The 12300-nt window shown below is 37.0% G+C and overlaps 1 protein-coding gene across 1 annotated transcript; it reads left to right on the forward strand.

The window, feature by feature from the left end:
- The first annotated feature begins 1664 nt into the window (after window positions 1–1664).
- On the forward strand, window positions 1665–4049 carry LOC149640735 (uncharacterized). Its single transcript, XM_089850657.1, has 8 exons — window positions 1665–1694; window positions 1750–1871; window positions 2044–2227; window positions 2290–2558; window positions 2623–2717; window positions 3126–3397; window positions 3577–3738; window positions 3805–4049. The coding sequence occupies exons 2-8, from the start codon at window positions 1761–1763 to the stop codon at window positions 3963–3965; spliced, it is 1254 nt and encodes a 417-aa protein (XP_089706783.1). The 5' UTR covers window positions 1665–1694; window positions 1750–1760; the 3' UTR covers window positions 3966–4049.
- The last annotated feature ends 8251 nt before the right edge of the window (window positions 4050–12300 follow it).

Here is a 12300-nt window from a genome sequence, read left to right on the forward strand (position 1 = left end):
AGAGACTTCTGAAAAAGGCTCTGGTATATTTTCCGACGGGGAATAAGTCCCAGGGAAATTTCGGTTCCCTACCCATGTTCAGGTAGAAAGGAGTTCTTCCTGTGGTGGTATGTGTAGTCGAGTTGATGGCGAACTGGATGAATGGCAAGTTTTCATCCCATCTTCAGTGATCTAGACCAACGAACATCGAAATAATTTTACCCAGAATTCTTTTTGTGCGTCACACGCTGTTACTCTGAGGATGATACGGAGTGATGTCTCGAGGTTTCACTTTGAACACTTAAGAACGTCTTTCCACAATTGCTAAACTAATTGTGTCCCGTTGTCGCTTAGGATGGCTTTCCGACATCCGTAGCGAACTATCATTGAGACTAGTTTCTTCGCACGCGTTATGGCCGTGATGTTCTTCATCGGATACAGTTCCACAAATTTAGAGCCATAATCCGTGAAAACCAGGAGGTATTTATGATGGTGACGGCTTCTTGGTAGAGGACCCATTATGTCCACTCCCAGCAAATCAAATGGCTCAGTAATGGCCGTAAGCTGCATGACACCTAGAAGTTTTCTATTGCGGGCCTTGTGCATTTGGCACAAATGACAATTGCGGACTTAATGTTTATTACTTGTATGCGACTTAGCTGTGGTACATATTTGACATAAACCAAAATTAATACCATTTAATTAAGCAAAATAGTGTTATAAACGTCTTTAAAAAAACGGAACCTCAAACAAACAACGCTAGGTTTGTATATCGAAAATTTGGAAACCATGTTAGAAGTCAAATAAACCGCTGTATTAAATAAATTTAATACAGCCCTTAGAGTATAAATAATTCGAAATGACAATATTATTAAATGATTGAATCTATATGGTTCCAGTTGTGCTGAAATGAGATCAATTAAATGTCTTTGATAATTAGCTATGGTAATTTCAGATACTTAATAGTGTGTTACGTATTTAACCAGAATTGATATTAATTTAACAATAAAGCGTTATAAAATAAGGAGCTTGAGAATGGGATCCTCTTAATAACCATAACCACGCCCATTAGCGTAAGTTTGGAACAATTTTTGGTAAGGGCAGGTAAAGTACATTTGCATCTAAGAAATATTTTTTCCCAATAATTTCAGAAATTTTGGGTTGTTACAGTAGGCTTAGTAGCAGAACCACTTAACAGTGTTTTGCATATTTAATGTAATCCAAAATTAATATAATTTAATTGAACATCGTGTTATAAACGACTTTAAAAAAACTTCGGCCTCAAATTACAAGAGCTACGTTGGCTTAATGAAATTTAGAAAATGTTTTGAGATCCAATGAACAGAAATGGTTTTACCTTTAATGTAGAATTTGAATTTAAATAATTCAAATTTAAAATGTTATTAAATTGTAGAATCTATACAGATCTGTTTGTCATAATTTTCCTTGAAAAGTTATCGCCAACGTTCAGTCAGCGACCCAGCGGAGGTTTCGTCATTAAGGTGTAAAATTTACCTCTATATCTTTTAATGTGTCCCAGCTGTCACAGATAACAATGTAGTAATTGATTGATCGACCAGTAAGATTAATAGCAAATAGTGTAACACCCGCTCTGAAACGTGAAATGTCTTTACAACCCCTTTCTAGCGTACACATCATGTTAGATATATGGAGTGAATAAGGAATAATTGGAATTAAAGTCCAATTTATTGATGGTAATTTGTCAATGTAATAAAAATAGGTGCATAAAAACTATTTATATTATTTTAGAGCAATGGAAAATGTCTTCAAAAACAATTGCATTTAAGTATTTCGGGGAGCGTCACACAGGGGACAATATAAGAGAGAAAGTCATTGAATCCCTGAAAAATATGAGCATTGATCCTATGCAAGTACGAATGCCTCTGTTGTCATTTATTCTAAGATAACTTAAATATAATTCGTTTAAAGTAAAGTCAAGGATGAATTTAATTAATTGTATTATAATATAGCCATTGCCGTCCCTTTTATACGACTTCGATCAATTCACCTAATTATTATTATAACTATATATGAAACTTGTAGGTTGGAAAAGTAATGGCTGACAATGCCGCTAACATAACGAAAGCCTTCAAGGCAACACTTCTTCAAACTATCGGTTCGGATTGGACAATTTTAAGCAAAGTTTATGATACAGAAATAGAAGAATTTCCAGCTGATGAGCCAGAAATTGGATTTGGAGATGAAGATGACACGGATGAATTAGCAGGTAATCGTTTAAGCTTTCGATTTCAAATTTTCCCAAAATTTTAACTTTTTTCAAACAAACAGACATGCCCGAAGGCGAAATATCGAAAATTATCATGCAGTGGGACAGGATTTGCTGTGTTGCCCACACCTTGCAATTAGTTGTCCACGACGCCGAAAAGGGAGACGCAGAAGCCACAAAACAAATTCAACAATGCAAAGATATTGTCACATTTTTCAGGAAATCTAACCACTATCATGGGAAATTGAAAAAATCATCAAACAAAACCCTTGCGGCGCCAAATGTAACGAGGTGGGACTCTACACTTCGAGCCCTAAAAAGTATACTTGAGGTACGAGTTAGTGTACCTCATATCAGATGACCAGAGCCATACTAACTTTTCTCAACGTAAACAGATTTTTCATGACGTCCAACAGTTGCTATTGGCGGCAAACAATGACCCTAATGTAAAGAAGAAAGAACGAATTGAGGTTCCAAAAAATAGCATGAAGTAATCGAAATTCAAATTTTTAAAAAGATGGTTTTGGAAAAGAATAATAGGGATGAAACTTTAAAGGGAATACAACCCCTTGTACTGAGAATTTTTGTGTTATGTAGAAAGGGTATTCGTAAAGAAGGCAACATAATCCTTGAAGATAGGCTTGTAAATTGTATTCCCCTTTAAGACATATGCGAACGGGTTCGAGAAATGGGGATGAAAAAGAAAAATTATTAATGGCCATTAGATTTTAAGTGACCTGTTTTAAGGCGTATTATTCTTCATTGTTAAAGTCCTTTATCATGAATTTATATAGATATAAGCACGTTTTAGAAGTCATTTTTTTATAAATTCCCTCCCTTTGCAAAGAAAAATTAATTTGCCATTTATGGACTAAAATGTTGCATTAACTTTAATAAGGGCCTTTATTGGAGAGATCATTAGTTTACTTCAACCAATTTCCGAGGTAACTGTGATAGTTCAATCAGCTGAGAAATCCACATCGGCCATTGCTCAGTCGCTAATTATCTACGCATATGAGAAAGTGAATGATATTCAAGTTTTAAGGTTTCATGAAATGAAAAGAATTTTGCTCAGTGGACTACAAAGCAGATTCCAAAAACTTTTTAAAGATGAATCGTTTGTGGTAGCCACAATTCTTAATCCTGGTGTTAAGCTTGGACTGTTTGAAAGTTAGTTTTATTTCATTATAATCTTTCACCCTTCGGAGACGAGAAGTTTTAATGTGTTTTCACGACAATTTAACCTAAACTTAAATATCTAAATCGATCAAACCATTAAATTATGTCTCGTCTGAAGAGATATAACAATAAACGATTTACCATAAAAAAATTCAAATTATATTATATAGATACCAAGGCCAATTTGCTTGGTTTGCCTACGGTTGAAGAGGCACGCAAAGCGTTGGAATCTCAGCTGGAACTTAATGTACCGGTGGAAAATGAGTCACAAATAGACACCACCGAAGGTGACGGTAATGAAAACCGTGAGAGCAAGAATAGCGACCTTGATGGTAAAAGGGACGAAGTCTCCTAATTTCGAAAATGTTTAATATTTCAAACTTATCTCAATTTTACAGCTGGATTTTTTGGGTTTCTGCAGTCCATAAGTGAAAAACGTCGAAGGACAAGTAACCCGACAAAACATTATGAAATCGATGCTTATTTAATGGAATGTTTCAATGGAAATCAAACTCCATTAGAATATTGGAAAAATAAGACAGACTTATATCCCAGGTAATTAATTTTTCGCTTATTAAATAGATTTTGATCTTTAAAACCGTGCCTAAAATCGCTTGGCAGTGGGGCTAGGAAGGATATGAAAAGTCAGCGCAAATACACTTTTAATTCTCGAAAAATCCGCCCGTAGAAGCGGGTAAAATATTTTACTCCCGGAAGCGCCTTGGTTCCTCTTAACTGATTACTGATTGTAAAAATAATCCATATATAGGTTAAGCAAATTGGCTCGGATTGTGTTGGCCATACCTGCATCGTCAGGGGACTATGAAAGACTGTTTAGTGTTGCCGGATTTCTTAAAAACGCAAGGAGAAATCGTCTTACGCCCGAAGTTGTGGAAGATCTCATTCTTTATAGGGAAAATCGAAGAGGTCCCATTATGAAGAAACTGGGCATTTTAGAGGATTCATAAAAAACTTTTGTACAGTACACAATCCAAAACTCAAAGATGAAAGTTCAATAAATAAATATTGCAATTGATTTTTGTTCTTGCCCTAGGCTTTTACTTATAAACGGATAAATAAATAAAACGGATATCAGATTAACTGAAATGATTTTAAAAATTATTAAATTGGTTGAGTAAAAAATGTGGCGACCTATAAAATAAAGATGAGTACTAAAAGCTCTTGTGAAAAATGAGATAAGTACTACATGTTGAAAGATTTCTAAAAATGAGATGAATGCTAATAATAAAATATGAGAACTGAAAACGAAATGAGTGCTAGTACGAAAATGAAATGAGTGCTTGTAAGAAAATGAAATGAGTGCTAGTAAGAAAATGAAATGAGTGCTTGTAAGAAAATGAAATGAGTGCTTGTAAGAAAATGAAATGAGTGCTAGTAAGAAAATGAAATGAGTGCTAGTAAGAAAATGAAATGAGTTCTAAAATAAGACTTCGTGAGTGTTTAAATGAGATGAGTGAAAAATACCAGTTATATTGCAGGTGCTTAAAATGAGATGGTAGGCAAAAAAACGGGAAAAACTCACCGAGAGGCATATTATCTACTAGAAAAAAAATTAAGGAGCGGAGGAGAGGAGAGCCTAACTATAACTTTGATTTGAGGGCTGCCATGAAATGAGAGAAAAAGTATATTACTGAAAGGAGAGGATCAAAAATGAGCTTTCAATATTACTGAGGAATAGTAGTGCGCTTGATATTTGGTTCCATTTTGTAAAATAAAAGAGGTGAGCCATAGAGGAGAGGCTTCTAAAGAAAAGCGCCAATTTGTTCACGTGAGATGAGATGGCATTGTATTTAAATATGATAAAATAAGGAGAGGAGAGGTTTAAAAATATTTCACCATCTTATGAGATGGGAGAGGAGAGCGGCGCTTTGGTCAATATTTGTAAAAACGTGTGAGTGGGAGAGGGAAGAAAAATATCAAAAATGCCCATCACTGGCTTGAAATGCCAAATATATTACCGATATATAAATTTTTTTCAATATTTTTTTATTGAGTAGATGATTTTCATGAACGTATTAAACGCCGTAAAAATAACTATTTTCGAGTCTAAATTATTGACCCATCTTCAAAAATGGTCGCTGAAATATTACTATCTAAAATCTGAAAAAAAAGAATGCCATATTACTCGGATTTTGGTTAGGAAAAACCATTTTATATGGGGTGTAAACATTCTAGTGTCGTTAAGGATTAGATTTACGACACATTTTTAACATTTCGTTCATATTTCTCTTAATCCTGAAGATTTTTTATTACGGCTAATACCTTGCCAATGACCACACATTGCCCAGCAAGCTAATCCAGATCGTCTACATTCACAGTTCTTTACACAAGATGTTCTGCAGACTGCAGGTACAAAAAATGAGTGTTATAAGTTCATCTGATGCCAGAAGGAGAATGGTGTGAATGGGTCTTCGACTTTCGCGATCGCGAACCAATCCCCACTGTTCAGGAATAAATCGTTTCCTAGCTATTGTTGGACTTGAAGATACGCTCGGAAAAAATGCAGTTTTGCGGCGTCTGTTGTTGGATGAAACTTAGCGAGATCAAATGAGGACTTGACAGTATGTGTGGCAACGGTTCCATTATACGTCTAATATCTACATGGTTGGACGTGTCAATTATCACCCTAAGAAAAGCGAAAAGAAATCTCTCTTCGGCAGCAATGGCTTCCTTAGATGCAATATGGTCATTAAAAAAGCCCAACAAATTTGTAAGATGTTGATTATCTGTCATTACTTTAAACCACGCCTTATCATAACCAAACCCAGTTACAGCACGTAAATGAAAGAAGTGTTCTTTTAACCTTTTTAACTCAAAGGACTTGTCGTTGCGGAGGGGGCCTGAGTTCGGTGTGACGGTTCCTTGGGTTCGCCCTTGGTTCAGACCGTTCCTTATCCCAATCCGTGAAGGTTTTGCCCGGCCGCTTCGCCCACGCCCAGGTGTTGCCTTGGCTCGCCCCCACTATTGGCAACCCTCTAGGGGTCGCGCGTACACTATTTGTTTGGGCCGTATGGCACTGTTGTGCTTGGAGAGAACTCCCCCGTCTCCTCGAGTCTTCTGCTGCCTTAATCCTTCCCTGTCACCGACCACCTTATGACTGGGCTCGACGTTGACGGTGTCCAGCTTCTGTCACCTGCTCAAGTGGCGTTTGTCGGGCCCACTGGCCGATCCCGTGTGCCATGACGGCGGTTCCGCGGGTTCAATTTGGAATATGATGGGGAGGGGCGCTGATAAGGCCCCCAGCTAAGTGTAGCGCCTAATCAAGGGTTGTGACATGCAATTATTATGAAAAATCTTCAGGATGACGATGAATATGAATGAAATGTTAGAGATTTGTCTAAAATCTAATCTTAAACAACACTAGAATATATAAACCCTATATTAAAGAGGATTCTCTAATCAACATGTTGAGAATAACAGCTTTGAATAACTTTTCTTTCATTCAGAATTTAGGGCAATAATTTTCGTGTGGCCATTTTTAAAGATGGCGTCGATAATTTCAACTTCGAGATATCTATTTTTTGTTGTTTATTACGTTAATGAAAATCATCTATTCAAAATAGGAATTTCAAAAAGATTTACATTTTTGAAATATATTTAGCATTTCCAGCAGTCATTTTCGAAGATGGCGCCCAAACTAACAGTAGCACGTCTTCAATATTCAAGTATGATGCTTAAACGGTCTTCATCATAATTATTATCAATTTTTATAATTTTTGAACCATATACAATATCTAAATGACATTGATGGCGGCCATTTTCCAACATGGCGGCCAAACTATCTGACAAATGGCTTCAATATTTTAGTATGAGGTTCACACAGCTCTCATTATAATACCTATCAATTTTCATAATTTTCCAACAACATGGTGAAATATACTGTACCTAGCATTCACGGCGGCCATTTTCCAATATGGCGACCAAACTATTGAACACAGAGCTGTAAAATTTTGAGATGAGGTTCATGTGGGTCCAATCATTATGTGTACCAATTTTCATAATTTTTGAAGAAGAAAGTGGAATACATTGTAGCTGTAATTCCCAGCGGCCATTTTCCAAGATGGCGGCGAAAGCTCGCGCTCTACAGCAGGGGACATTTAGTATATTTTTTGTTGGGTCAAAAACAACACATGTACCAATTTTCATCTTTATGTTCAAATGTTCTAGGTCAAACCCTAAAAGTCCTGGGCTATTATCAGATGAAAATATTTGGGAGTTCACCACTTATTTTTTCGAAAACTGTTAGTCCTCAGTCTTCTCTATTAGCGATTTCCACTGACTGCTCGCGGAGCGCTCCCACGGAGGCCTATAATTGGGAGAAGTAGTTCTCGGCTTCGTTAAAGACTGTTTTTGCTAAATCAGGGTCTCCTATATTTATTCCTCTATGGGAGCGCTCCGAGAGCAGTAAGTGGAATTCGCTATATATGAAGGGTTTGACGCGCCAAAAATGTAGTGATATGACAGTTTTTATATAACCTCACTAGATGTAGTTCTTGTACACAGAGTTTTGAAGGAAGGTCACTTGCTAGTAGTCACGGGCGAGTTTGTAACAAGTATCTCGTACGATTATCGATACGTGCACTCGTGCCGATGATCGATTGTACTAGTTTTTCTAATCGAGACGATTACGGAGTAGTTATATCAATATTCAATAAAAAAAAAACCAGTAAAAAGTCGATATATACTCGATAAAAAAATCTAAAAATACTCTAAAAATATTATTTAAATACTAGATGGTGGGCTACTTCAGACAAGATACTTAAATATTGTAATTTAATCATGATGAATATTCTGGTAGAGTATACTTGAATAATACTCGTCGAATAGTCAACGATTGTAATTATCGAGTACTCGACAAATATTAAAAATTAGCCAAGCCTAAATACTCGGTAATCGATTGAAAAACAAAACTATTGGAATTGATTATGGAGCGCCAAACCGGACAAAATTCGTCTAAATAACTGGTATATCTTTGTCGAAATGTGATAAATTTTAGTCGAAATGTGATATTTATTAGTCGAAATGTGATGTATATTAGTCGAAATCTGAAATATATTAGTCGAAATCTGATATATATATTAGTCGAAGAGTGATATATATATATTAGTCGAAGAGTGATATATATATTAGTCGAAATCTGATATATATTAGTCGAAATCTGATATATATTAGTCGAAATCTGATATATATTAGTCGAAATCTGATATATATTAGTCGAAGAGTGATATATATTAGTCGAAGAGTGATATATATTAGTCGAAGAGTGATATATATTAGTCGAAGAGTGATATATATTAGTCGAAGAGTGATATATCTTAGTCGAAATCTGATATATCTTAGTCGAAATCTGATATATATTAGTCGAAATGTGATATATATTAGTCGAAATGTGATATATATTAGTCGAAATCTGATATATATTAGTCGAAGAGTGATATTTATTAGTCGAAGAGTGATATATATTAGTCGAAGAGTGATATATATTAGTCGAGATCTGATATATATTAGTCGAAGAGTGATATATATTAGTCGAAAAGTTATATATATATATTAGTCGAAAAGCGATATATATTAATCGAAAAGTTATATATATATTAGTCGAAAAGTTATATATATATTAGTCGAAAAGTGATATATATATTAGTCGAAAAGTGATATATATTAGTCGAAAGTTGGTGGTCAAGAGTGACACTTGTTCAATCTCCGGGTGGGATTGTGGGGGTCAACAGATAGAGGGGAAGGTAAAATTGAAGCGTGGAAAATGTTTTGTTAGCTCGTCCCAGTCTTCTGTTCTTTAAAATAGCAGAAAGTCACAATATTGGTATCTCTTAGAAACAAAATTATTCAAAATGAAGTCTGTATTTTTTAGATTAGGTTTAGTTATCATTGTTTTCTGTTTACATTGTAATTGTAACGAAGTTGAGGACTACATTCGTGAATTAAGACACGCTTACGAGCAATGTTTGTGACACCGTTATTCAATGGATATTAATGTTGTTGAAATGAATCATCGTAGGCTACAAGGCCACTGCAGAGTTTTGAAAGCAATTTTAACCTCTGTTCAACGTAATCCCGATCCAAATGGCGTCCTTCTTAACTTAGTTCAAGTAGTATATAACGGATTTGCTTCTTTGGTTAACGAAATGGAGGATATTATAAACACTAGGGAGGAAGTAGAAGAACCTTACATTTGCCTTGTTTTGCGAGAATGCACTGTAGGAAGGCCGCGATATCAATTAACTATTGAGCAGATAGAATTTTGTCGAAGTACACTCGGTTTGTCGTGGGTGAGAGTAGCGTCATTTCTTGGAGTAACAGTTCGAACACTTCAGCGACACCGTTCTTATCTTGGCCTGCAAAGTGAAAATTACGAACCTATAACAGATGCCCAACTTGACCAATTTATTACAAATATATTAAATAATAATCCCAACATTGGAGAAACGTACGTTATTGGTGCCTTGCGAAGCTCGAGATTAAGAGTGAAACGATGGAGAGTGAGAGAGCGACTAAATATATTGGACCCTGTGGGAAGAGCTCTTAGACGACGAAATCTTATCCCAAGACGAAGATACAATGTTCAAGGAGCTAATGCTCTTTGGTAAGTGAAAACCTCAAGTCGTAGACCGCGAAAATATGAATTGAGGGCATCCTCATAAGATTTTATTTACAGGCATATGGATTCAAACCATAAATTGATAGCTTGGAGACTCGTGTTTCACGGATGCATCGACGGATACAGTAGATACTTAATTTATTTGCAATGCTTCTCTAACAACAGAGCGAGCAGTGTTTTGGGTCTTTTTAAAGAGGGCGTCAGGTCTTATGGATTGCCTCTAAGGGTTCGAGGAGACAAGGGCATGGAGAACATTGAAGTTGCTAGATTTATGTTGAATAATCGTGGCTTGGATAGAGGTAGCTTTATAGCAGGTCTATCTGTGCATAACCAACGTATAGAACGGCTTTGGCGTGAAGTAAATCGTCTAGTGTCATCCTATTTTAAAGGCATTTTCCGGTTTATGCAAGATGAAGGCTACCTTGATGCCGACAATGAAATGCACTTATACGCGTTACATTTGGTATTCTTACCGAGGATTCGAAAATCGTGTAGATCGCTGACCGAAGCTTGGAACCACCATTCCTTAAGCGCTGAAAATTCTTACTTGCCTATTCAACTTTGGTGTATGTCAACCATGAATGAATAAGACATTCAAAATGCTGATTTTGAATACGTTAACGACCCTTTGTTATACGGCAAGGTTTCGATGCACGACCTCTGGGTTATGGGCCCAGCACGCTTCCACTGCGCCACTCTGCTTACATCACCATAATATGAAAAACTAACTGATACCAAAATAGCAAATGCTACTTTGCAAAAACATAGCCGAGCGTGGTTTCGATCCACGGAGCTCTGGGTTATGGGCCCAGCACGCTTCCACTGGCCACTCTGCTTACATCACCATTATATGAAAAACTAACTGATACCAAAATAGAAAATGCTAGTTTGCATTAACATAGCCGAGCGTGGTTTCGATCCACGGACCTCTGGGTTATGGGCCCAGCACGCTTCCACTGCGCCACTCTGCTTACATCACCATTATATGAAAAACTAACAGATACCAAAATAGCAAATGCTACTTTACATTAACATAACAGAGCGTGGTTTCGATCCACGGAGCTCTGGGTTATGGGCCCAGCACGCTTTGACTGGCCACTCTGCTTACATCACCATTATATGAAAAACTAACTGATACTAAAATAGAAAATGCTACTTTGCATTAACATAGCAGAGCGTGGTTTCGATGCACGACCTCTGGGTTATGGGCCCAGCACGCTTCCACTGCGCCACTCTGCTTACATCACCATTATATGAAAAACTAACTGATACCAAAATCGCAAATGCTACTTTGCATTAACATAGCAGAGCGTGGTTTCTATCCACGGACCTCTGGGTTATGGGCCCAGCACGCTTCCACTGCGCCACTCTGCTTACATCACCATTATATGAAAAACTAACTGATACCAAAATTGCAAATGCTACTTTACATTAACATAGCACAGCGTGGTTTCGATCCACGGACCTCTGGGTTATGGGCCCAGCACGCTTCCACTGCGCCACTCTGCTTACAAGATCATAGTATGAACAAACTAACTTTTATCATAATAGCAAGTGCTATTTTACTTTAATTTAGCAGAGCGTGGTTTCTATCCACGGACCTCTGGGTTATGGGCCCAGCACGCTTTCACTGGCCACTCTGCTTACATCACCATTATATGAAAAACTAACTGATACCAAAATAGCAAATGCTACTTTGCAATAACATAGCAAAGCGTGGTTTCGATCCACGGACCTCTGGGTTATGGGCCCAGCACGCTTCCACTGCGCCACTCTGCTTACATTACCATTATATGAAAAACTAACTGATACCATAATAGCAAATGCTACTTTACATTAACATAGCAGAGCGTGGTTTCGATCCAAGGACCTCTGGGTTATGGGCCCAGCACGCTTCCACTGCGCCACTCTGCTTACATCACCATTATATGAAAAACTAACTGATACCAAAATAGCAAATGCTACTTTGCATTAACATAGCAGAGCGTGGTTTCGATCCACGGACCTCTGGGTTATGGGCCCAGCACGCTTCCACTGCGCCACTCTACTTACATCACCATTATATGAAAAACTAACTGATACCAAAATAGCAAATGCTACTTTACATTAACATAGCAGAGCGTGGTTTCGATCCACGCACCTCTGGGTTATGGGCCCAGCACGCTTCCACTGAGCCACTCAGCTTATATCACCATTAAATGAAAAAATAACTGATACCAAAATAGCAAATGCTACTTTGCAAAAACATAGCCGAGCG

The sequence above is a fragment of the Phalangium opilio genome, unplaced genomic scaffold (assembly GCF_054372755.1).
Source record: "Phalangium opilio isolate 3A_F unplaced genomic scaffold, DU_Popi_V2 ptg000093l_1, whole genome shotgun sequence".
Lineage (NCBI taxonomy): Eukaryota > Metazoa > Arthropoda > Arachnida > Opiliones > Phalangiidae > Phalangium > Phalangium opilio.

Excerpts from the sequence above, each read along its gene's own strand:
- LOC149640735 (XM_089850657.1), top strand. The coding sequence starts at position 1,761 with ATGTCTTCAAAAACAATTGCATTTAAGTATTTCGGGGAGCGTCACACA. Across the intron at positions 3,398-3,576 it reads TAAGCTTGGACTGTTTGAAA|ATACCAAGGCCAATTTGCTT; the intron begins GTTAGTTTTATT and ends TATATTATATAG. Across the intron at positions 3,739-3,804 it reads CAAGAATAGCGACCTTGATG|CTGGATTTTTTGGGTTTCTG; the intron begins GTAAAAGGGACG and ends TCAATTTTACAG.